The sequence below is a fragment of the Puma concolor genome, chromosome C1 (genome assembly GCF_028749965.1).
Source record: "Puma concolor isolate L17-30 chromosome C1, mPumCon1.1.hap2, whole genome shotgun sequence".
Lineage (NCBI taxonomy): Eukaryota > Metazoa > Chordata > Mammalia > Carnivora > Felidae > Puma > Puma concolor.
In genome coordinates this window covers 21,209,687-21,232,410 of record NC_141674.1, presented here as the reverse complement: position 1 = coordinate 21,232,410, position 22,724 = coordinate 21,209,687, and the positions used below count along the sequence as shown (strand labels likewise).

General features: G+C 43.1%; 1 protein-coding gene across 1 annotated transcript in view; it reads left to right on the top strand.

The window, feature by feature from the left end:
• The window catches only part of DNAJC8 (DnaJ heat shock protein family (Hsp40) member C8), a 28,002-nt gene extending 9,563 nt beyond the window's left edge, over nt 1-18,439 (top strand). The window contains exons 3-9 of the mRNA XM_086716181.1: nt 4,512-4,568; nt 8,216-8,282; nt 8,805-8,899; nt 10,478-10,549; nt 15,512-15,603; nt 16,469-16,544; nt 17,612-18,439. Of these exons, the coding sequence (XP_086572307.1) occupies nt 4,512-4,568; nt 8,216-8,282; nt 8,805-8,899; nt 10,478-10,549; nt 15,512-15,603; nt 16,469-16,544; nt 17,612-17,734 (582 nt within the window). The 3' untranslated portion in view covers nt 17,735-18,439. The remainder of the gene's footprint in view (nt 1-4,511; nt 4,569-8,215; nt 8,283-8,804; nt 8,900-10,477; nt 10,550-15,511; nt 15,604-16,468; nt 16,545-17,611) is intronic.
• Nucleotides 18,440-22,724: the final 4,285 nt, after the last annotated feature.

Here is a 22,724-nt window from a genome sequence, read left to right as displayed (position 1 = left end):
AATTTTTTTTTTTTAAATTTTTTTTTTTTTTTTCCAACGTTTTTTATTTATTTTTGGGACAGAGAGAGACAGAGCATGAACGGGGGAGGGGCAGAGAGAGAGGGAGACACAGAATCGGAAACAGGCTCCAGGCTCCGAGCCATCAGCCCAGAGCCTGACGCGGGGCTCAAACTCACGGACCGCGAGATCGTGACCTGGCTGAAGTCGGACGCTTAACCGACTGCGCCACCCAGGCGCCCCGAACTTTTGTCTTTTCTATTTTCTACAGATGTGGTGGCCACTATATAGGGTGGGTGTTATTGTCATTGTCTCCTTATGAAGTTGCTTTTTGAACCTTGAGTCAGAATTAGGTGTTCCTGGTGATATAGGAAATGAGTGACTTTTGTTTTTCACGTAGCAGCTATTGAGACATCTAAATGAATCTGAGTTTTCTACAGAGGTAAGCAGGAGAGGGAGAGAGAGAATCCCAAGCAGACTTCGCACTCAGTGCAGAGTTGGACGCGGGGCTCAATCTAACAAACCGCCAGATTATGATTTGAGCTGAAATCAAGAGACTGAGCCACCCAGGGACCCCTGGTCTTTTTCTAGTAAGGAGAGTAATGCAGTGATAGCTGTCATGCCAGGTGTCAACTGAAATGTGAGTGGTCTGCCTAGACACCAACTCACTGAGTAGCAGGTAGAAAAGGAAGGAGTAAGACTGGGAATCTGAGGGACCTTATTATGGGAATCGTTATCCAGGGCGCATTTTTCTTTTCTCTTCCTGCCCTCTCTCTAGCTCCCTATTTGGCCATGCGTCTAACCTTCAGCTATTATGCAAGGATCTTACGCATTCTGCAATTATTCTTCAGTTGAAGGCCCTTCTCTACTTCTTCCATAAGCGTAGAGGAACCTGTGCCCCTGCTCAGTCCTGTCCTTTTCATGTTCCTTCTTTTGATTTAACTTCAAGGCCCCAGCAAGGAGCTCTACCAACTTTATTTTTTTGTATTTCTTATTAAGTACTTTGGAAGGAAAGGTGTTTATCTTAGTAGAACTCTGGAACTTGTACATAATTATCAGCTCATAGAGTTCACATATGACTTAAGACTGGATTCCTTTTTCAAGTGAAAGATTCCAAAGGAGGCTGTTACAATTTGAGTTCAGAAACTTGTATCAGTGTCAGGCATTTTTGTTCGTGTGTGATGGTTAATGAACTCTTTGAGGTCTAAGACTGGATTTTTGATTGCAGTATCCCCAAAGCCTGAGACACAGTAGGAGTTCAGAAAAACCTTCCAAGAATCTGAACAGATCTGTGTGCTTCCTAAGAGCCATGTTGGTAATATGGCATTTGTCACGTTTGTAAGAATTGTTTCTTGTCTGTTCCTCCCCTGATGGACCTTCAATTCCGTGAAAATAGTAGTGAGCACAGTAGGAATCATAGGTGCTCCATAAGTTTGTACTGAGTGTGAAGCTGGCTTTAAAGAGGTTTGGGCCGCAGGTATAGGCCCACTGTATTCATTGTATTTCATGGCCACATACGGTACCTCCATCTATTAAGGATAGAAAAGGAGTTGATTAGCTTTGAAGGCACTCAGTGAATTTTTGTTGCCAGTGATCAGTACACATGTGATTAAGTTATTCTTGGAAAAACAAGGCTGGTGTGTGTGTATATATACATACCTTCATTTTTGCCCGATTATCTGAAAGTAAGCTGTAGACATTGTGATGCTTCATGCTTAAATAATTTACCAGGCATCTCCTCAGAATAAGAATATATAGCCATATAACCACAACACCATTATTGCACCTAGGAAAAACAACATTAATTCAATAACATCATCTAATGTAGTCTACACTCAAGTGGCCCCAGTTGTCCCCCAAATCTTAATTATAGCTATTTTATTTAAATTGGGAATCAGTCAAGGTTTATGAATTACATTTGGTATTGGTTCTAGGCTATAGCTTTATTGGAGGCTTTTTTTATATGTGAGGGTGGGAGGTTTTCCATTCTTTCTCATTCATTTTGTACACCTTCTGGGGTTGGTTGGACTTTGGTTTGCTCCAATACGTTTCTTTTCCCCAGAACCAAGGTAAGGTAAAATTCTCTTCTGAATATTTGTGTATGTACAGTTACCTTCCTTTATCTATAAATCTTATATAGCTGCATACTTTTCTTGAGTGACTTTTTCCCAATTCCTTTCTCCCTTGGGAAGGTAGAGGGGACACAATGAATCTTGAAAATGTGTTGCTTTAAAGTTCTTCTGTTCCTTCACCCTTATTGTATGCCTAGCATTGGAGAGTGGGCGTGTTCTTGTCATAACCTTCCAAAGTCTGCTGAATGCAGTGGTCATTCAGCTCCGTTGCCTACCACTAACTTTATTACTATAGGTGGGCTGTTGGAATGTTTTGAAAGCTTGCAATAAATCTTGATATTACTTGTTGCCAGGTTTTTTTTTTTTTTTTTAAATTTTTTTTTTCAACGTTTTTTATTTATTTTTGGGACAGAGAGAGACAGAGCATGAACGGGGGAGGGGCAGAGAGAGAGGGAGACACAGAACCGGAAACAGGCTCCAGGCTCTGAGCCATCAGCCCAGAGTCCGACGCGGGGCTCGAACTCACGGACCGCGAGATCGTGACCTGGCTGAAGTTGGACGCTTAACCGACTGCGCCACCCAGGCGCCACGTCAGGTTTTTTTTTAAAAACACTGCAAGCATCTGACTAAGCTTGGTAGGTTACTTTGCGTTTTTAAATTCTGGTATATGTTTTTCTTTTCAAGGTTTATTTTCATTTTTTTTCTCTTTGCTGTGCATCTCCCCACCACCCGCCTACCTGCCCCGTCCTTAGTTCTGCTAACGTTGAGCACACTTTTTCCTAACCTACATCATTTCTTACCACTGTTTCTCAGACTTTAATATGATTCAGATTACTTGGGGATTTTGTTAAGTTTTGATTCTGATTCTGTTGCACTTAAGTGAGGCTTTCTCTTCTGGATTTCTAACAAACTCCTGTCGCCCTCTGGCCTTGAATATCAAGTAAATAAATAGTAATGCTGTGTTGAATCCATGGACTACACTGTGAAATCTTCCCCCCAAAGCACTTATTATATGGTAATTAAAAAATACGTTTTCCCTGCTTATTTATCTTTGCATTTCTGGTACATAGCAGTGTGTTCAGCAGGTAGTAGCTACTCTATAAATGTCTGAGTGAATATATATATTTGTGGCGATGGGCTCAGGATCCATGGTGAAGACTGTCAACACCAGCTTACCTAGGCGTGGAGAATGATTAAATTTATTCTTTAAAAAACAAATTGCTCTAAAAATACAGCTGATCCTTCCATTTGGCTGTACCTCAGTTCTACTGAGTTGGAACCAGACTTTTCTATAGTAGGCCCATCGCTCACAGGTCTTCACTCACAGGTCTTCACAGGCAATTCTGATGTTCACTCTGGGCTGAGAACCATTGGCCCATGTGAATTACAGATATAAAGGGGAGCCCCGTGGGCCTTTCTGGATTGAAAATCAGGGATCCAGCCTCGTATTTTCCTTATTGCGTATTTGTACTTTCTCCACATTTGCAAAGGTAAGTAGGGGTGTGTAGGGGGGTGCTTTTTTTAATGAATGAAGGAGAAATGCAACATGGTCCAGAAACCTGTCTCTGGATATAAGATAAATTGTCTTTCTGATGGAGTTAAACATAAATGTATTTTGTATTGAGAAATACATATTGAGAAACATAAAATGGTATAACTGTTATTCTGTTACTGGTTTTCTCATTTATGTTTCTTTTTTTCCTTTTTTAAAATATTTTATTTTATTTTTTTAAAGTAATCTCTACACCCAACCTGAGGTTTGAATTTACAACTCCAAGATCAAGAGTTGCACACTCTCCCGACTGAGTCAGTCAGGTGCCCCTCATTTTCCTTCCTCCCTTCCTTCCTCCCTCCCTCCCTCCCTCCCTCCCTCCCTTCCTTCCTTCCTTCCTTCCTTCCTTCCTTCCTTCCTTCCTTCCTTCCTTCTTTCCTTCCTTCCTTCCTTCTTTCCTTCCTTTTTTAAAGTTTATTTATTTTGAGAGAGACAGAGACAATGCAAGTGGGGGAGGAGCCAAGAGAGAGGCTGAGAGAGAGAATCCCAAGCAGGCTTTACACTGTCAGCACAGAGCCCATTGGGGGCTCGAACTCATGAAACTGTGAGATCATGACCTGAGCCGAAACCAAGAGTCAGATGCTTAACCAACTGAGTCACCCAGGCACCCCATGTTTCTTTTTTTATTTTTTAAGTAATCTTCACACATACCCAGTGTGGGACTCAAACTTAAAACCCCAAGACCAGGAGTCACGAGCTTTACCAACTAAGCCAGACAGGTGCCCCTCATTTATGTACCTTGAGCATTTTTTAGAACTGTGTGCCAGGTACTGTTCTAGAATACTGAGTACTGCTCTAGATGTTGATTTTAACATTTAGAATTATTGGGCACCTGTTAAATTCATAAATTCTTCTAATCTCTTTTACAGTTTTGATTTTGATTCTTCCAGGTTCTTCAGATAGATCCTGAAGTGACAGATGAAGAAATAAAAAAGAGGTTTCGACAGGTACAGTATTATTTCCCTGTAATAGATGGAGTCTGAACCTTTTGGAAATATAGTAGTAGCACATGATTCTCTTAGGATTTGCTGTTATGACTATTGGGCCAAAATTTAATTTTTTTTTTTAAGCTTAAGATTATGTAACTTTTTTTTTTTTTTTTTTACATTTTATTTATTTTTGAGAGAGACAGAGACAGAGCACAAGTGGGGGAGAGTCAGAGAGAGAGGGAGACACAGAATCGGAAGCAGGCTCCAGGCTCTGAGCTGTCAGCACAGAGCCTGACGTGGGGCTCGAACTCACAAACCGCTGGATCATGACCTGAGCTGAAGTTGGACGCTCAACCCATTGAGCCACCCAGACGCCCCAAGATTATGTAACTCTTTAAAAACAAACCTCATAGTGACATAAAATCTTAAATAATTTATTGACCATGGCTTACCTCTTATTCACACAGCCCACCTGCAGCAGTAGTTATTGGTAAGCTATGGAGCTGAATGACCACTGCATTCAGCAGGCTTTTGAAGGTTATTACAGGAGCATAATTTAGGCATACAGTTGGGAGTGAGGGAGAAGGAAGAATAGGATGAATTTGACCTCTGAATAGAATGAATTTTATATCCAAATAGAACCTTTCCAGGCCCTTAAGTAAGCGGGAGAAGTACAAGGTAGAATAGTGGAACTTACATGGAGTCATGCTTATTAAATTCCCTGCCTTCCTGGAGAAAACATGTTAAATGATTTGTAACAGTTTTTTTATTTTTAAGACCCCCTTCCTCAATAATTTTATCTTGTGCAAACTTAAACACCCAAGAGATACCTGGTTTCATGTAAATAGTGCTTTATTGTCCAGTCTGTTGTTTAATAACCTTGAGCTACAAAGGTTTATAGTAGCCTTTTTAAAAAACCCTTCCAATTTTGATAGCTGAGTAACCCCCAGCCTTTCTTTCTAGGAGTTGAATAAACACACTCCCTGCCATCTGTCTTTGCAAATTGGATTTTCTGTATACCTAATGTCTTTTTTGTTGGTTTGTTTTTTAAAATTTCCCCAACTTTTATATATCTCTTTGTACTTCATATTGTAATAGGATCTGACCAGTGCAGAATATAATTGTCATCTCCTGCCTTCCATACTTGTTAATATCCAATATTATGCCTGCTTCCTCAATACAGTAACTGCCCCCACATTGCTGACTCATAATCATGTTCTGATTTACTATTAAGCCAAGATGTTTTTTATTTTTGCCTACTAAGTCATTTCCCATTATATAACATTAAAACATTTTTTTTGTTTATGTTTATTTTTGAGAGAGAGATAGAGCATGAGTTGGGGAGGGGCAGAGAGAGAGGGAGACACAGAATCCGAAGTAGGCTTCAGGCTCTGAGCTGTCAGCAGAGAGCCTGACACAGGGCTTGAACTTGTGAACTGTGAGATCATGACCTGAGCCAAAGTCAGATGCTTAACCAACAGAGGCACCCAGGCGCTCCACCCTATCTTATAACTTTTTCTTCTTGAGTTCTACTCTGCACTTATATTCAGCTTTTATCCCCTTAAAATGTCAAGTTTCCTAATGTAATGCATTAGCAGTCTTTCCCAATTTAATAAGGAAGCATTCAAATCCACAGTCAAAACTTTTTTATGTAAGCTGTATGAAGAACTCAGTGAGAGTTCTTTATTAATATGATCTAATAGTTAAGAGTATGGGCCTTAGAGCTATATGACTTGAGTTTCAATCTCAGCTGTACCTCTTATGAGCAGTTTGAAGTTGGGCAAGTCCCTTTCAACCTTTCTGTGCCTGTTACCTCATTTATAAAATGCCCGTAATGTGTCTACCCAGCAAGATTGTTATGAGGATTTAAATGAGGTAATCGAACAATGCACTTAGAGAAGTATGTCTTTTCCTTGGCATGCAGTATGTTCTCTTTCTGTGCTATCAATGTGTGTTAGACACTATGCTGTTTCTTGCATTATTCCAATGAGCTAGAGGTACCTAGTATTGTATTTACAGAGGAGGACACTGGAACAGAGATAGGTTAAGTGAATTGCTCAAGGTCTCACAGCTGGTAGGTGATTAAAGTTGGAATTAGAGCCCAGGATTCTGACTCCAGTAATGCTGGATTTAGCATTTCATTCCCACTTGCTGTTATTATCCCCCAAAAGTCCCACTGTTCCAATTAGTTGGTTTTGGTCTGTCAATGACAGTAGGTCAGTGGTTCTTAACCCTGGCTGTCTGAAAGAATCACCTATGGAGATATTTGCTTTTCACTTTAACTTTTTTATTATATGTTTCTTTTTGAGAGACTAAAAGAGACAGAGCGTGAGCAGGGGAAGGGCAGAGGGAGAGGGAGACACAGAATCTGAAGCAGGCTCCGTGCTCTGAGCTGTCAGCACAGAGCCCAATGTGGGGCTCAAATCGTGAGATGACCTGAGCTTAACTGACTGAGCCACCCAGGTGTGCCCCTGTTATAAAAATTTTTAATTATATTTTAAAAAGAAAGAATAGAGCAGTGAGTACTCATATACTCACCATCTGTAGGCAACAGTTTGCTTCATTAACTATGTTTTTGGCCGAGTTGTGAAGTAAATTATAGATATCATGGTACTTTACCCCCAATATTTCATCATGTATCCCCCCAAGAAAAAAAAAAAGGACATTTTCTTGCATAACTACTTGTCAGACCTAACAAAATTGACACTAATTCCTTACTGTCACCTGTTACCGAGTAGAGGTTAATCCAGTAGAGGCTTAAAAAAGTACAGATTCCAGGGGTGCCTGGGTGTCTCAGTCGGTTAAATGTCTGAATCTTGATGTGGGCTCAGGTCATAATCTTATGGTTTGTGGGATTGAGCCCCATGTTGGGCTCTGCACTGACAGTGAGGAGCCTACTTGGGATTCTCTCTCTCCCTTTCTTTCTGCCCCTCCCTTGCTCCTGTGCACACGTGTGCTATCTCTCTCAAAAAAAAGTACAGATGTCAGAGACTGATTCAGAGGGTCTGAGAGTAGCAAGTAGACCTATATTTTAAAAAGCTTTACAGGGTTGGAGCATAGCCAGAACTAAGAACTACTACTTAATGTTTTTTTTTTTTTTTTAAGTTTTGATTTTAGTTCTAGTTAACATACAATGTAATATTAGTTTCAGGCATACAATATAGTGATTCAGCAATTCCGTACATCAGCCGGTGCTCATCACAACAAGTACACTCCTCAGTCCCCATCACCTATTTAACCTATCCCCCGCCCCCCTCCTTAGAGAACCACAACTTTAAAAGTTCTTTTAGGAAAGAGATGATGTCTCATACGTGCTTTAGCCTTCTTAGTGCTTATCAGTATAAGGAACATAATAGGAACGGGGTGCTTTTCAGTCTGTCTTCTTCATCCTCACAGCATCCTTGTAATGCTTGGCTTATATTTCTTCTCGACTTTGTGATTAAAATCCTAAATGTTTCCCAGCATTTTACCTTTTGGTGCTTGAATTCTAAGGACCAGTGTTTCTGCACATTTTATGATACTTACTAATTTGTAAAAAATGTTTCTGGCTGACAGTCTTTTTTGCTATAATACCTTAGAGCTTTTGGTTGGAAGGAAGCATGATGTAGGTGAAGAGTTACTAAATGTTCCTCGTATTGACAAACCTAACTTTCCCCTTGTTGTAGTTATCCATATTGGTGCATCCTGACAAAAACCAAGATGATGCTGACAGAGCACAAAAGGCTTTTGAAGGTATTTGTAAATTTACCTGCTCCTGACTAAAACTTTTATCAGTGCTAGAGACTAACTGTTCCTTGTCCTGGATCAAGGAAGGAATGTTACAGTTTTGTCTTCTGGTGATGAAGAAGCTGTGGTTTTCAGTAGAACAGTTGTCATTGCAAAGCAGAATGTTGCTGTTTAAGAAATAGATCTTAACTTTGCCTTGTTAAAACTTTTATGTGCCAACAAAGACTGTTACTGCATAGGATCATTTTTCTTCTTTGAACAACAACAAAAATAATTGGAAGTATTTTGTCACTGAATTAAATCTAGTTGTGGTGTATATAGTCTTGAGGGTATATTTAATTTTTTCCAAGGCTCTCAAGGAAAGTCATTGCTGTAGTTGTATGTTTTAAAATTAGCTTAACAACAATAAATAATTTAACAAAATAGGGAATGCTTTTAGATGGCACAAGTCCATTTACGCTGCCTGAGTATAGTTCAGACTTTCAGAGGGTGTTTGCAGAAACAGTTAATTTCAATGTTTTGCATTAGCTGTGGACAAAGCTTACAAGTTGCTACTGGATCAGGAGCAAAAGAAGAGGGCCCTGGATGTAATTCAGGCAGGAAAAGAATACGTGGAACACACTGTAAGTATTTATAGTGCTGCTGTGTTTACAGGAAGTATTAGCAAGCCTTGGGCACCTTGCAGGAGGGTAGATGTTAACCTGGCAATACCTACTGGTGCAATTTGTGACCATTTATGTGGTCTCTGTAACTTCGCTGTGGTGCTCATGAATAGTGTTGTGCCTTAGAGCTCAGGGTGTGGAGTGGCTAGGAGGCTGCTCCCACCTCTTTCCCTTACCAGCTGCATGCTGTGGAGAGAGGGCTTTTCTTTCCCTCTCGTCACGTGTTGTCACGTTACCCACTTCTGAGAGTGGAAGAGTGGAGCAGCCATGGTGATCCTTGACCCTGGATTTTTATTCTTGTCTCAGTGAAGGGGTTGGAACATGGGCTTGAGGAAAGACTGGCAAGGGGATATGAGTAATTTTTTTTTTTTAATAGGAGGAGGTGTATATCTGTATTAATAACAGGGTTGGGAAGGATCAACTAAAATAAATTGAGTTATAGCTGGCTTTATTTTTTTGCATTACCTAAATCTCCTGAGTGGTGGGAAGGGTTAAGATGGCTTGCTTGAGGTAAGAAAGGTTTTTGTTTTTATTTTTTACTTGCTGGGGCAAGAATTGTGAGGCCATTTGTAAGAGCTGTTTCAATTGGGAGTGAATATGGGTGTGACCTTTTCTTTGAAGAGCTTTGGAATCTGAAATAGAACTGTATAACCAGTAATAGTAATAATGAGTCCAATTTAGATGAAGAAAATGGGTAAAAAAGAGACAGATGGCCATAAGTCTATCTTGCTGGTCATGTGTTGGAAGTGGTACCTGTAGGCAAAATTTTGGTAGAAATCAGGAAAGGACCTGACAAGTTCTCCTTAAATCATTGTGGTATATTTACTTTTCCTCTTATTTTGGCCTATAAAGGAGCCATCCTCAGGCTTTCTGGCCACAAGGTGGCAGTAGGGCCATTCTGAGCTTGGAAGACACTGGCTTTTTGCTGGAGCAGTAGTAAATGGTTATTTAATAGAGAAATGACATTCTTATGTGAATGGGTATGTTTATTTTTTTTTAGCTCTAAATGGTGGCCAGAGTGATAAAACAAACACAAACAAACAAACAGTTAATGTGGTCTGAAAATTACTGGTTTAAGGGGGTTTCACAGTGAGAATTATCAATAATGCAGTTTTTGAAATACCTGGAAACAGTTACACTTAATGCCACAAATTCTGTAGCTTCTTATAAAACTTGACAAATGTAGTTTCTTTGCTATAAACACATAACTACAAACCACAAAAGATTAATGGGTAATCTGTTCAATGTATCAAAGGTTCTGTGGATCTGGCCTAGGATCGGATGAGTTGGGGACAACTTCCTTGCTGGTCCTCTTGCATCCTTCCTGGTGGATTGGATTTTAGATGAGGTTAGAGGAAGGACCCCTGATTCCTAGTTCTCCTTTAACTGCATTGCTGTTTTGGAGGGGAGGGGAAGAGGCTCATTTTTTTTTTTTTTTCCATGCAAACCTTTTATTGTATCTATATCCATTGAAAAGTGCACATGTTATATGTGTGCAGCTTAATGGATATTCTCAACTGATGAAAAAATTTTTTTTAGGTGAAAGAGCGAAAAAAGCAATTAAAGAAGGAAGGAAAACCTACAAATGTGGAGGAGGATGATCCTGAGCTGGTGAGTGAAATATGTGAAAAACCACCTTATCTCATGTGATTGAGCTCACTGATTGGTGGGTTAAAGAGAAGGAAGCCTAAAAAATGGTGCATACATGCTAGAAACATTTGGTTTTAATTTAAAGTATTTAAATGTATGTCCATTCACCTTTCTTTAAGCTTCACTTTTTTTTTTTTTTTTTTAAACCATAGGACTATGGTTTTTTCTTTGAGTGTGTGTCTGCTGATTGGAGTTTGCAGTTGACTTCACTGTATAAAACATACATACCAAGCATTATCCGTAGTTTCTACTTTTTTTTTTAAATGTTTTATTTGTTTTTGAGAGAGAGAGAGAGAGAGAGAGAGAGAGAGAGAGAGAACGTGCATGCACATGTGCGTGCACGAGCAGGGGAGGAGCAGAGAGGGAGACACAGAATCTGAAGCAGGCTCCAGGCTCTGAGCTGTCAGCAGAAAGCCCGATGTGGCTCACACATATAGTTTCTACTTTTAATGTTTTTTGAAGTACGTTGAAAACTTAGGTATTTGTGAAACAAACCAAGAGGAAAATCCTAGCTATATATGATTTATTGTTTTTTGATTTTTGGGACTTTGGGTTTTTTGGACGGGATAAAGAAGAATAATAGCTTTATTGCTTTGCTGGGTAAGAGAGGCCGCAGCAGGCTAAGGCCTTCAAAACTGCAAGCCCACCCAGAGGATTCATTTTTCAGTCTTTTCCAGATGTCTCTCCTGTACCTAATTCAACAGCAATATTTTTAGGGACTTATTTTTATTGAATCTTTCTAAAGCATTTCACTGAGTTTAAAAAGATACCACAAGCATTTATTTGTATAACCACATTCATCAGTTTCTGTGGTAGGGGCGCCGGGGTGGTTCAGTTGGTTAAGCATTGGACTTTTGCTCAGGTCATGATCTCGTGATCCGTGAGTTCAAGCCCCGCAGTGGGCTCTGTGCTGAAAGCTCAGAGTCTGGAGCCTGCTTCAGATTCTGTGTCTCCCTCTCTCTCGGCCCATCCCCCACTCACCTCTGTCTCTCTCTCTCTTAAAATAATAAAAAAACATTAAAAAAATTTTCTGTGATATTTAAATCTCATAAGTATGGTAGTAATTGCAAATGTCATAAACCACTTTGGGAGCAACCACAAGTGACTCTAAACAGCTAGTAAACGGCTTTCCACCAGCTATGAGTGCTCATTGTGCTTCAGGTAATAATTTGCAGAGAAACAGCATTGCTTCATCCATTGAGTTCATTAGTGGAGATTAGTTGAGTGAGAGATTCTACTTAGATATTTGTGTCTGATTGCCTTCCTAGCCTGAAAAATTCAAAGTCATCTTAATCTTGCTTCAATTTAGGTCAGTAAGTAAGTCACCATGTACTTATCTTGTTTTTAAAGATTTATAGGGGCTTCTGGGTGGCTCAGTAGGTTAAGCATCTGATTCTTGATTTTGGCTCAGGTCATGATCTCATGGTTCGTGAGTTTCAGTCCCACATGGGGCTCTGTACTGACAGTGTAGAGCCTGCTTGGGATTCTCTCACTCTCTCTCTGCCCCTACCTCATTCTCTCTCTCTCTCAAAATAAATAAATAAGCTTAAAAAAAAAAAGATTTATACAAGAGAAGATGTCTTGCTACGGAAACTTGCTTACAGTTCTTGCTTCAGTGATTTTCCTGACAGTGACTGGCTCCATCTTCTGCTTGAGAATTGTTAAGTCGGTCACCTTTTGCACTAGCCATCTGTTTTGGGTGTACTCTGTCCCTGTATTTTAGTTTTTTCTCTTCATTTCCTCAATCTTCCTTTCTCTTCGTTTCTCTACAGTTATCCTCTTTGGTCTTTTCTTTTTTTCTTTTTCCTTTCCTTTCCTCCTTCTTTTTTTTTTTTTTAATTTATTTTTATTAAAAAAATTTTTTTTTAACGTTTATTTATTTTTGAGACAGAGAGAGACAGAGCATGAATGGGGGAGGGGCAGAGAGAGAGGGAGACACAGAATCGGAAGCAGGCTCCAGGCTCCAAGCCATCAGCCCAGAGCCCGACGCGGGGCTCGAACTCACGGACCGTGAGATCGTGACCTGAGCTGAAGTCGGACGCTTAACCGACTGAGCCACCCAGGTGCCCACCCCCCCCCCTTTTTTTTTTTTTTTTTTTTTTTTTTTTTTTTTTTTTTAGAGAGAGAGGAAACGTGCATGCGGGGGTGGGGGCGGAGAGAGAATCTTAAGCAGTCTCCACACCCTATATGGAACTCAACTCGGGGCTCTCTCACAGCTGTGAGATCATGACCTGAGCCAAAATCCAGAGTCCAGTGCTTAACCAACTGAGCCACCCAGGTGCCCCTCTTTGGTCTTTTCTGAAGACTCTCTTAAAAATACTCCTTGGTGGGGCGCCTGGGTGGCGCAGTCGGTTGAGCGTCCGACTTCAGCCAGGTCACGATCTCGCGGTCCGTGGGTTCGTGCCCCGCGTCGGGCTCTGGGCTGATGGCTCAGAGCCTGGAGCCTGTTTCTGATTCTGTGTCTCCCTCTCTCTCTGCCCCTCCCCTGTTCACGCTCTGTCTCTCTCTGTCCCAAAAATAAATAAACGTTGAAAAAAAAAATTAAAAAAAAAAAAAAATACTCCTTGGTCCTTTAAGTTGTTAAGAACCCTAATTTTCGGGGCACCCGGGTAGCTCAGTTGGTTGAGCATCCAATTTCAGCTCATGTCATGATCTCATTGTTGGTGAGTTCAAGCCCCACATCAGGCTCGCTGCTGTCAGCCTGTCAGCACAAAGCCTGCTTCAGATCCTTTGTACCCCCTCTCTCTGCTCCTACCCTGCTTATGTTCTTCCTCTCAGAAAATAAATAAAACATTAAAAAAAAAAATTAAAAGGGGTACCTGGGTGGCAAGTCGGTCAAGCGTCCAAGTTCAGCTCAGTTCGTGATCTCGCATTTCGTGAGTTTGGGCCCCACATCGGGCTTTGTGCTGACAGCTCAGAGCCTAGAGCCTACTTTGGATTCTGTGTCTCCCTCTCTGCTCCTTCCCCGCTTGCGCTCTCTCTCTTGAAAATAAATAAACATTAAAAAAAATAAAGAATGCTGACATTTTCTAAAATAAATTTTATTTATTTAAAGGATTTTTTTTAAAGCAAGGGGTTTTTTTTTGTTTTATTATTAAGTTTTATTTATTTATTTTGAGAGAGAGAGAGCACAAGCAGGGGGGAGAGGCAGAGAGAGAAGGGGAGAGAGAGAATCCCAAGCAGGCTCTGTTCTGCCAGGACAGAGCCCAGTGCAGGGCTCGACCTTACAAACTGCGACATCATGGCCTGAGCGGAAACCAAGGAAACCAAGAGTCAGATGCTTAACCAACTGAGCTACCCAGGCACCCTGAGGATGTTTTTTTTTTTTTTTTTTTAAATGTTTATTTTTGGGGGGGTGCGGGCAGAGAGAGGGAGAGAGAGAGAATCCCAATCAGGCTCTGCACTGTCAGCACAGGGCCCAACTTGGGGCTCTTACCTCATGAGCCATGAGATTATGACCTGAGCTGAAATCAAGAGTCAGACGCTTAACCGACTGAGCCACCCAGCTGCCCCAAGGAACCCTAATAACTTTTTTAAGTTGTCTTGTTTTTTTCCTGATTATATAAGAACACATACTAATGATAAAAAATTTGGAAAAAGCAAAAGAATATAAAATATTCAAAATCAGTAACTGTCCATCCAAGAAAGTTTGGACTTTTTAAGATACTGAAATATTCATTCTGATTGACTGACTGACTCCTTCACTCATTTGAGGTTTGTCCTTATCAGGGACTGGAGTTGTCAGTATTGCTTTTATTGAGCAGTGCCTGGCAGATAACAGTATTAAAAAGAAGTGACAGATTTTGGGATTCCTTTACCTCCCTTTTTCTCTGCACATTACTCTTTGCTCCAGTGTCTCTGATTTTAGGATATAGGTTCTATGAAATCTGCATGATGGGTTACTTTCTATTTTTCTTTGTATATTTAAAATACTTTATATTTTGAAGAAAAAACATTTTAAAGATCGAGTTCTGTTTTCTGTTTCACGTTGTGTCATTTTTTTCTGTCTGCATATTAAGTAGAATGTAAGTTTAGCTGTGTACAACTGAGACCCAAAACGATGGTGGTTTGAACAAGACCGTGATTTGTTTTCTGTCGTGTATAATATAGTCTTTGGGAAGATGGCTCCTGGTATGGCAGCCCTGGACCATGTGTTATCCAAGGACTCATTTCCTCTCTGGCTCTGCTAACAAGGATGTTGCCCCCATCCTCACAGTCCTGGGTGTGTCATCACCTCACCCAAGTACCAAATAGAATAGAGGAAGGTGGCAAGGAGGGATAAGCGTACTCCCTGTAAGAACATTCCGGGAAATTGCTGCATCGTTTCTCCTTACGTTCTGTTGGCTGGAGGCTAAGCTCCATGGCCACACCAGCTTCAAGGAAGCCTAGGAAAGATGGGCTTTTACAGTGGGTGACCAGATACCTAAAGATAAGGGGCTTTACGTGGAAGGAGAACAGATAATGGGGTGGTGGAGGACACACAGCTAATAGCGTCAGTGGCCCTGCCATAGTTAGTAGACTCCTGAGACTGGTCTGCTTGATAGCAACTAATAGTACCTGGCTGGGTGCCTAGCACAGAGTAATGATGAAATATTCGTGAAAAGAAAGAAAGTTATTTTTTCAGAGTTCTTTGGAGGAAAGGGCCCTCCAACATGGTTATGATAAACAAGTCGAATTTTTTTCTTTTTCGTGCTTTTTAGCAGAGCAAGTTTCCTGTGTATCATCTGCATGGTGAAAGTGGAAAATTTTCATGGGTGGTTATGTTATTTATCTCTCAGGAGAGAGCATCATTAAGTAGTTCTCTCTGAAATCTTTCTTCCTTGCTGGTTCACATCTGCTTTTATCTTGACGCCATCTAAAAGTGCTTGATTCAAGTTGCTGGTAAAATGCTTTTATTTTCTTTTTTTCTTAATTTTCTTGTAGTTCAAACAAGCAGTATATAAACAGACCATGAAACTCTTTGCTGAGCTGGAAATTAAAAGGAAAGAGAGAGAAGCCAAAGAGATGCACGAAAGGTATACATCAGAATATTCGTTTAATCCATCTAAATACCTAGATTAACCAAAATTGGTCTGTGGGGATTTTCCTCATGAAGAGTTTATCGAATCAAGGAATGATGTAGTGTATCGTTTAAGAGACTGTCTAAAATAGTTATCTGAAACAGCCAAACTTTTGAATCTTTAGGGTAAGAAATTCTCTCTGACTTTTGGGAAATTGAATAGGCCTATCCTCAGGGAGTTGTTAATCAAGAGTGCTATATGTTTTCTTCCTGATTTCTTGGGGTTAAATAGGCAGAGGCCAGAACCGTTTGTGTGACTAGTGGCTGCAGCTTTGGTGAGTATGTAGTATTTATTGAACAGTGTAATCACTTACAAAATACTTATTGTCCCAAAGTATGATTTCCCTGGCTTTTCAGAAATCTTGAGGTGAATTTATGTATTTTGTAGTGTTTATTAGTGTTTAGCAGTAACTCCATTTTGGTAGTTGAGGCTGTGTGAAATGTTCTTGTTTTGGGATTGGGTTTTGTCCGGAGATCCTCTTGTAAGAACCTCTGCTATTATAATGGTCGTTCTACTGAAGTAGGGTCACCTGGGTTCTTGAGATAGCTTTGTCACGGACTGAGCCTGGAACTTTTGGACTGAGCCCGTAACTTACGATTATTGTTGGCTGGGCCTTGGTAACCATATATGTCCGTCTGTGTAACAGGGATGTTTGTATCTTGCCCTGTAGCTCTTGCCCATGTTCTAATCTACAATTAGGTTTACTTGATATGCTTGGAATTGATTTGCTTGATATACTTGTTTCTGTGGGGAGATGACTTTTATGGTTAATAGAGTCTCTAGGTATCATATCAATACTCTGGTCTGGTTTTCTTCCTAGGAAGCGACAAAGGGAAGAAGAGATTGAAGCTCAAGAAAAAGCCAAACGAGAAAGGGAGTGGCAGAAAAACTTTGAGGTAAGTTTCCAAGGTGGCCAGGGATTCTCATTCCAGAGTAAGAAAACTTCCCCGTGTGGAAACTTGGTTCCTGGGGCATTGCCAGAACTGACTGGGGCAGACAGTCAGGGAAAGGGAATTCGTGGGGAAGAGCAGGAGCTTTGGAGAATGAGTCCTAGCTCAGCTGCCTGTATGCTCTGTAGCCTTGGCGGGAGCAAGGAGGATCCCTGAACGGTTAGAGATTATGGAAGGCACTGCTGCCAAGTGGGCTCAAGAAAAATGCTTTGCACGTTTAGTTTAGGGGTAATCATGGAGTAGCCCCGTTCTTAGAGGTCTGCTAGCAAAATCTGAGGTTCTTGTGACCCTGATGTCCTGGCTTTTAAACTTGATTCCTCTTTAACACCCTAGTTACATTCTTCAGGTGCTCAGCCGATTTCCTCAATTGAGCAACATCTGATGTCTTTTCTTCTGTAACATTTAGCTCTTAGGCTAGGGATTGGCTAACCAGAGTTGATGACTTTGTTTCTGTCTCCCTGCATATATGCAGAGAGAGGAAATGAATAGGGCTCTTGATACGCAGGAGAGAGACCCTGGAGGCCCTCCCGGCATCACTGGCTAGGCCTTGTGCTGGCTTTGAGCCTCCATCCAAGTTTTGCGGGGCAGAAGGAAGGTTCAGTGGAAAGAGCAGCTCTGCTGCTGGCTGTCCATACGGCTTTGAGAAAGTGATCTAACCCCTGAGCCTTGGTGTGTTCAGATGTGAAATGGTGGTGGCACTTTGCAGACTATGGGCAGCTTTTTGTGAGGGTTAGAAATAGCACATGCTAAGTATCTAGCCCTGCGATCTCCAGCAAATGTTGTGATGAGTATTACACATTTTGCCCTCCTCTTCCTGCCTATAGCTGATCGTGCCTTCTGGGGATGGGATGCCACTTTCCGTGGGCTCATGGAAGCGTGAAGAAAGGCTCTGCTCTGTTCTATTTTTGGATTATTCCAGAGGGCTGAGCAGGGCTGGGCTGCAGGGATGGCAGAGCAGGTTCAGGCCCTTTTCGTCAGCTAGTTTCCTCGCCCCAAACCTCTTTTGTGCTTAGGAAAGTCGAGATGGTCGTGTGGACAGCTGGCGGAACTTCCAAGCAAATACAAAGGGGAAGAAAGAGAAGAAAAATCGGACCTTCCTGAGACCACCGAAAGTAAAAATGGAGCAGCGTGAGTGACCACCTAGGGTCACGGCCACAGAACCTTCCCCCGACTGTCTCCCCTCCTGCTTCGAAGGACTCATTCTCTCTTCCCATTTCCACCCCAACATAGAGTAGTAGTTGCTTTTTAGTCCATTTTGTTTTCAATACAATTTAATATCGATCAGAGTAATTCTTTTGTACATTGAAATGAGGGGCTCAGTTTAAAATGAAACCTTACCCCACCCCCACCCCTAGACCAACCAGGATTGGAAGGGGCCACCATGGGTGCCGCCTTCTCTTCCCACAGCCCGTAACTTAATGTTTTGTACTTCACTGAATTGTGATGGTTAGAAACCTCGTGTATAGTTTGTGGAAATCATCCAATTAAACATATTGCTTAAAATGGTGTTGCCGTGACTTCAGAGACAAGCCTGGGCCACCTTAGGAATCCCCTCTGCTTCAGTTGCTTGCTTCTGGGCGTGGCGTCCTTCGAAGCCCCAGATCAGACAGGGAAGGCGGTGGGCACACAGAACAGTCACTCGATGCCCTGACCTCCCGACAGTGTGTGGCATGTGCTCTCCCTTCTGACTGATCTTTCCGTGTGGCATGAGGCTCCGAGCCACCCAAACCTGTTCACTTTCCAAAGAGCTAGCCATCTTCCACCCACCACCATTCTGTCCTAGCCTGTCTGCATTCGTTAGTGGTAATATTCTGTATATGTAATAAATTTTTATACCCTAACCATCGATGTACTCTTCCTTAGGTATTATTCCAGGGGTGGGTCCGTTGGCCCAACTCTGAAATGCTTTGGAGTTCGGCAGACCTGCTCCTCACCTGCTCCCTACCACTTAATTGCTGAACCTTAGTTTGTTCATGTACAGAATGGGAATATAGAATAGCCGTGTCAGCCTTTACGAGGCTTTGCCGTGGCACATATAAGGTAGCTACCACAGTGCTCATAGGGTGTTGCCAGTATTACTATTGTGTGTAAAATGAAGATACTGATATTTTAAGGATTGAGTGAAATAACGTGTGAAAGCACCCAGCTTACAGTGTATACTCAAACGTCCTGCAGGTTATGAGAGACAGGATCAGCCCTTGGGAGGGATGTGAGGTAGGAAATAGAGGGCACCTAAAATGTGAAGATAGGAGAAACTGGGTGACTTTTAACTAGATTTCGCACAGTGTTTTATTTTTAAATTTTATTTTGAAAATTTAAGTTTTATTTAAGTAATTTCTTTTGAATTTTTTAATGTTTATTTATTTTGGAAAGAGAGAGACAGAGTGTGAATGAGGGAAGGGCAGAGAGAGAGGGAGACACAGAATCTGAAGCAGGCTGCAGGGTCCGAGCTGTCAGCACAGAGCCCGACGCGGGGCTTGAACCCACAAACTGTGAGATCATGACCTGAGCCAAAGTTGGACGCTTAACCGACTGAGCCACCCAGGCGCCCCTATTTTGAGTAATTTATGCATCCCACACGGGACTTGAACTCTAAACCCTGAGATCAAGAGCCTCATCCTCTTCCGACTGAAACAGCCAGGTACGCCTGAGCAATGTTTTATAGACAAGGAAAGAGGTACAATAAACACAAAGGCACACTGTCTTGTAATATAAAGAGATACCGCACGTTAGATTTACTTCCCTGTGGGAGGGGACAAAAGCCTGGGTGTCTCGCTGCCCTTCCAAGTGCGGCTGAGCAGTCCAAACCACGGACGAATCTGTGCACAGGATGTGGGTGGATGTGGCTCTGGCTGAAAGTGGGCCAAGGCAGAGAGGGAGAGATGTTCCATCATGCTGCAGAGTGATACATGTCATGAGGTGATGCAGACTGTCCTGTGCAGGGGACAGCAGCCATCTCTTCTACAGGCAAAGTGCTACCCGTCTCTTTCCAGGATGTGTGTGTAAATTCCCACGCCTGCCTTAGAGGTTATGCCGTTGTCATACTTCAACTGTTTTTGCAGGCTTGTGAGGGCCAGGCCCAGTCTTACGCATTCGACAGATATGCTGGCTTAGGAATAAAATGGTGAACACCATGGGGCCCTGCTGCCTACCACAGTCTGCTGGGGCACATGGATGAGCGGGCGACCGCAAAGATCATGAGAGGTACGATGCGTCCACTGCTCAAGGACGCAGGAGGGGTCCCTTGATCCTGTGCTTGAGCAAAGGCATGTTTCCTAGAGGAAGTGATGTTTTAAAGTTGGAACCCAGAGGCTGATGCGTCAGGAATGTTTTCAGCTGAAAAGAATAACTAGCATAAACAAATAGGGGTATATTTTGCTCACGGAAGTCTGACGGCCGGCAGTTTCAGTACCGGGCTCAAGAGTGCTACCAAGGAACCAGGCTCTTACTACACTTCCCCTCCATCCTCTCAGCAGGGCTTGTCATCTTATTGTCGCAGAATCTTCATAGAAGAATATGTAGCTCCACGCCTCATTCCAGTTGCCAAGCAGAAAGAAGTCATCCAGGAAGCAAAAATCTCCCTAAAAGATGTCGTTTTCTAGAAGATGGGCCACGTGGCCGCCTCTAACTGTAAATGTGGGAAAACAGCAAGGGAGAATGGGCAGGCCACAGACCAGGTCTTGTCCCTTGGGGCTGAACACCTACTATTTCTAGGAAAGTTTTGTTGGCAAGGAAGGAAGTAAGGGAGATTGACTGTGAGGGACCACTAAGTTTCCGTCACAGGTCGGGTGGGACTTGAAAGATGTTTCAGTTGGAGGGAACGGTGTGTGCAAAGACCCAGAGGTAACTGATGCCATGCTTGGAAACAGAAGTGAGGTGAAGTGAGACCAGGGACATCAGAAAGTCATATTAAGAAATTTGGGTTTCAGCCATGACATCCTATTTTCCCAGATGGACTAAAGCCTTCCCATTTCCTTTCTGGCATATTGTAGCCACAGACCCACTGGAAGATCTGCCAAGATCCCAGCCCATTCCCATAAGCATGTTCAGAGCAATTGTTTCAGTAATGACCCCCCACCCACCCAGAGGGGAGTGCTTTGGGCATTGGATAGAGACAGTGTTAGCCAAGATGCCTCCAGGGCAGGGCTGTGGCTGTGACAGCTTCTCCAGCCTCTTCATCTGTGAGCAGGTCAAGAGCGTCTTTGGGCAGGAAAGGCTCACTGGAGGAGCGGCAGGGCCCGGAGAGAATGAAAGACTGGCTGAGGCACTTCGCTCCTGTGGTTTGCTGTGAAAAAGGGAACAAAGAGCCACTGCCCCCACCTCCCCCACTGTGCAGGTCACTGCTGCCTGTGGGACCACCTAGGGCAGAGGGGAAACGGAGGAGCCAGACAGGCACGGCTAGAAATCTGGCATTTGGGGTTCAACTCTGAGCCTCAGCTTCCGGATGTGTAGACTGGGAATAGTCCCTTTTAAGAGGAAGTGTGACCACCTAAGGCGTCAATCATTGCCTTTGGTGGTACAGTCACCTAAACGCTCCCATCCCATCCCATCCCACCCCACCGCACCTCACCCCAGTGACTGTGGCCTCAGCCAGGCCCCGCCTCCTGGCCCCTCTCGCTTCCCTAGGGCCTCAGTGGAGGGAGGAGTAAGAACGTGGGAGGCTGAGGATGAGTCCGGGCCTGCACTGAGGGTGGAAGTTCAGTGAAGCAGGATTTGCCTCTCTGGTCCCTCCCTCCCCCCACCCCCTCCCCCATCCATCCTGGCGCAATCTGGTTCATCTACCCCCTTGCTGAAGTTGTCCGTGCTTCTCATGCACCTGAGAAACATGGCGACGTCTGACCCTGAGTGATGAGGCATGAGCACAGAAAGGGCTTGGAGCCACCTTATCAAGTGTCTGCTCTTCCACTAAGCTTTGTAAATCCTGGCACCCCACTTCCCCCTTCTGGGCTTTAGCTTCCTCCTCTTTGGTAAAAGGAGGGTAAAAATACTTTCTTCATTCCTGTCCTATGAATTCTAGTGAGATTCTGTTTATTGTAAAAAGAACTGAGGTGCCTGGGTGGCTCAGTGGGTTGGGCATCCGACTTCAGCTCAGGTCATGATCTCACAGCTTGTGAGTTCGAGCCCCGAGTCGGGCCCTGTGCTGACTGCTCAGAGCCTGGAGCCCACTTCGGATTCTGTGTCTCCCTCTCTCTCTGCCCCTCGCCTGCTCGTGCTGTGTCACTCCTGTCTCAAAAATAAATAAACATTAAAAAAAAAAAAAAAAAAAGAACCAACCTTGTAAGTGGAGGCAACAGGCCCATATTTGGCATCAGAGACTGTTGCCTTGAACCTTCTCCGAGCCTCTGCTTCCTCTTCTCTTAAACTTGTTGCCCTGAGGGTTAAGGAGATCAGGGAAAACAGATGCCTGGCACAGGGCTGTGCACAGTGGGTAGTGATCCTTGGCCCTCTTGTCCGGTGTGACTGCTCTAAGCCATTCAGTGAAAGAGCAGAGAATTGAGAACACCTGGGAAGCTTGGTGAAAAGACAGTCTCTGGTCTCCCTGAAAACTATGATGGATTCAGGTTGAGGAGAGGCAGCTGGATCTTTTTTTTTTTTTTCCTTTTAAGGTTTACTTATTTTTGAGAGAGGGCACGAGTCGGGGAGTGGTGGGGGAGGAGCAGAGAGAGAGGGGGACAGAGGATCAGAAGCGGGCCCTGCACTGACAGCAGTGAGCCTGATGTGGGGCTCAAACTCACAAACCATGAGATCATGACCTGAGCCAGAGATGGATGCTCAACCCACTGAGCCACCCAGGTGCCCCCAGAGCAGTCTTAAAGAGTGATCAGGAGGCAGCCAGGCAGAGAGAGCGAGGGAAGCATGAATAAAGGCATGGAGGTCAGGGGACAGTCAAGGGACCCAATTCCTTCTCTGCCAGCCCAAGCCCAACCCTTACTCCCAGAGGCGCTCCACATCGGATGGACCAGCCCCATGTTGTTGGCTGAGCTGACATACAGAAAGATTCCCTGGCTAGACGTGGGTATTCCCAGTGTCTTTGGGGTTGGGGCCCCACCCAAGGAGTTGTCTTCCTTGCATTATGCCCTGCCCAGCGGAGCCTGCAGGCAGGTCTCCCCTAATTCTTTATTCAGC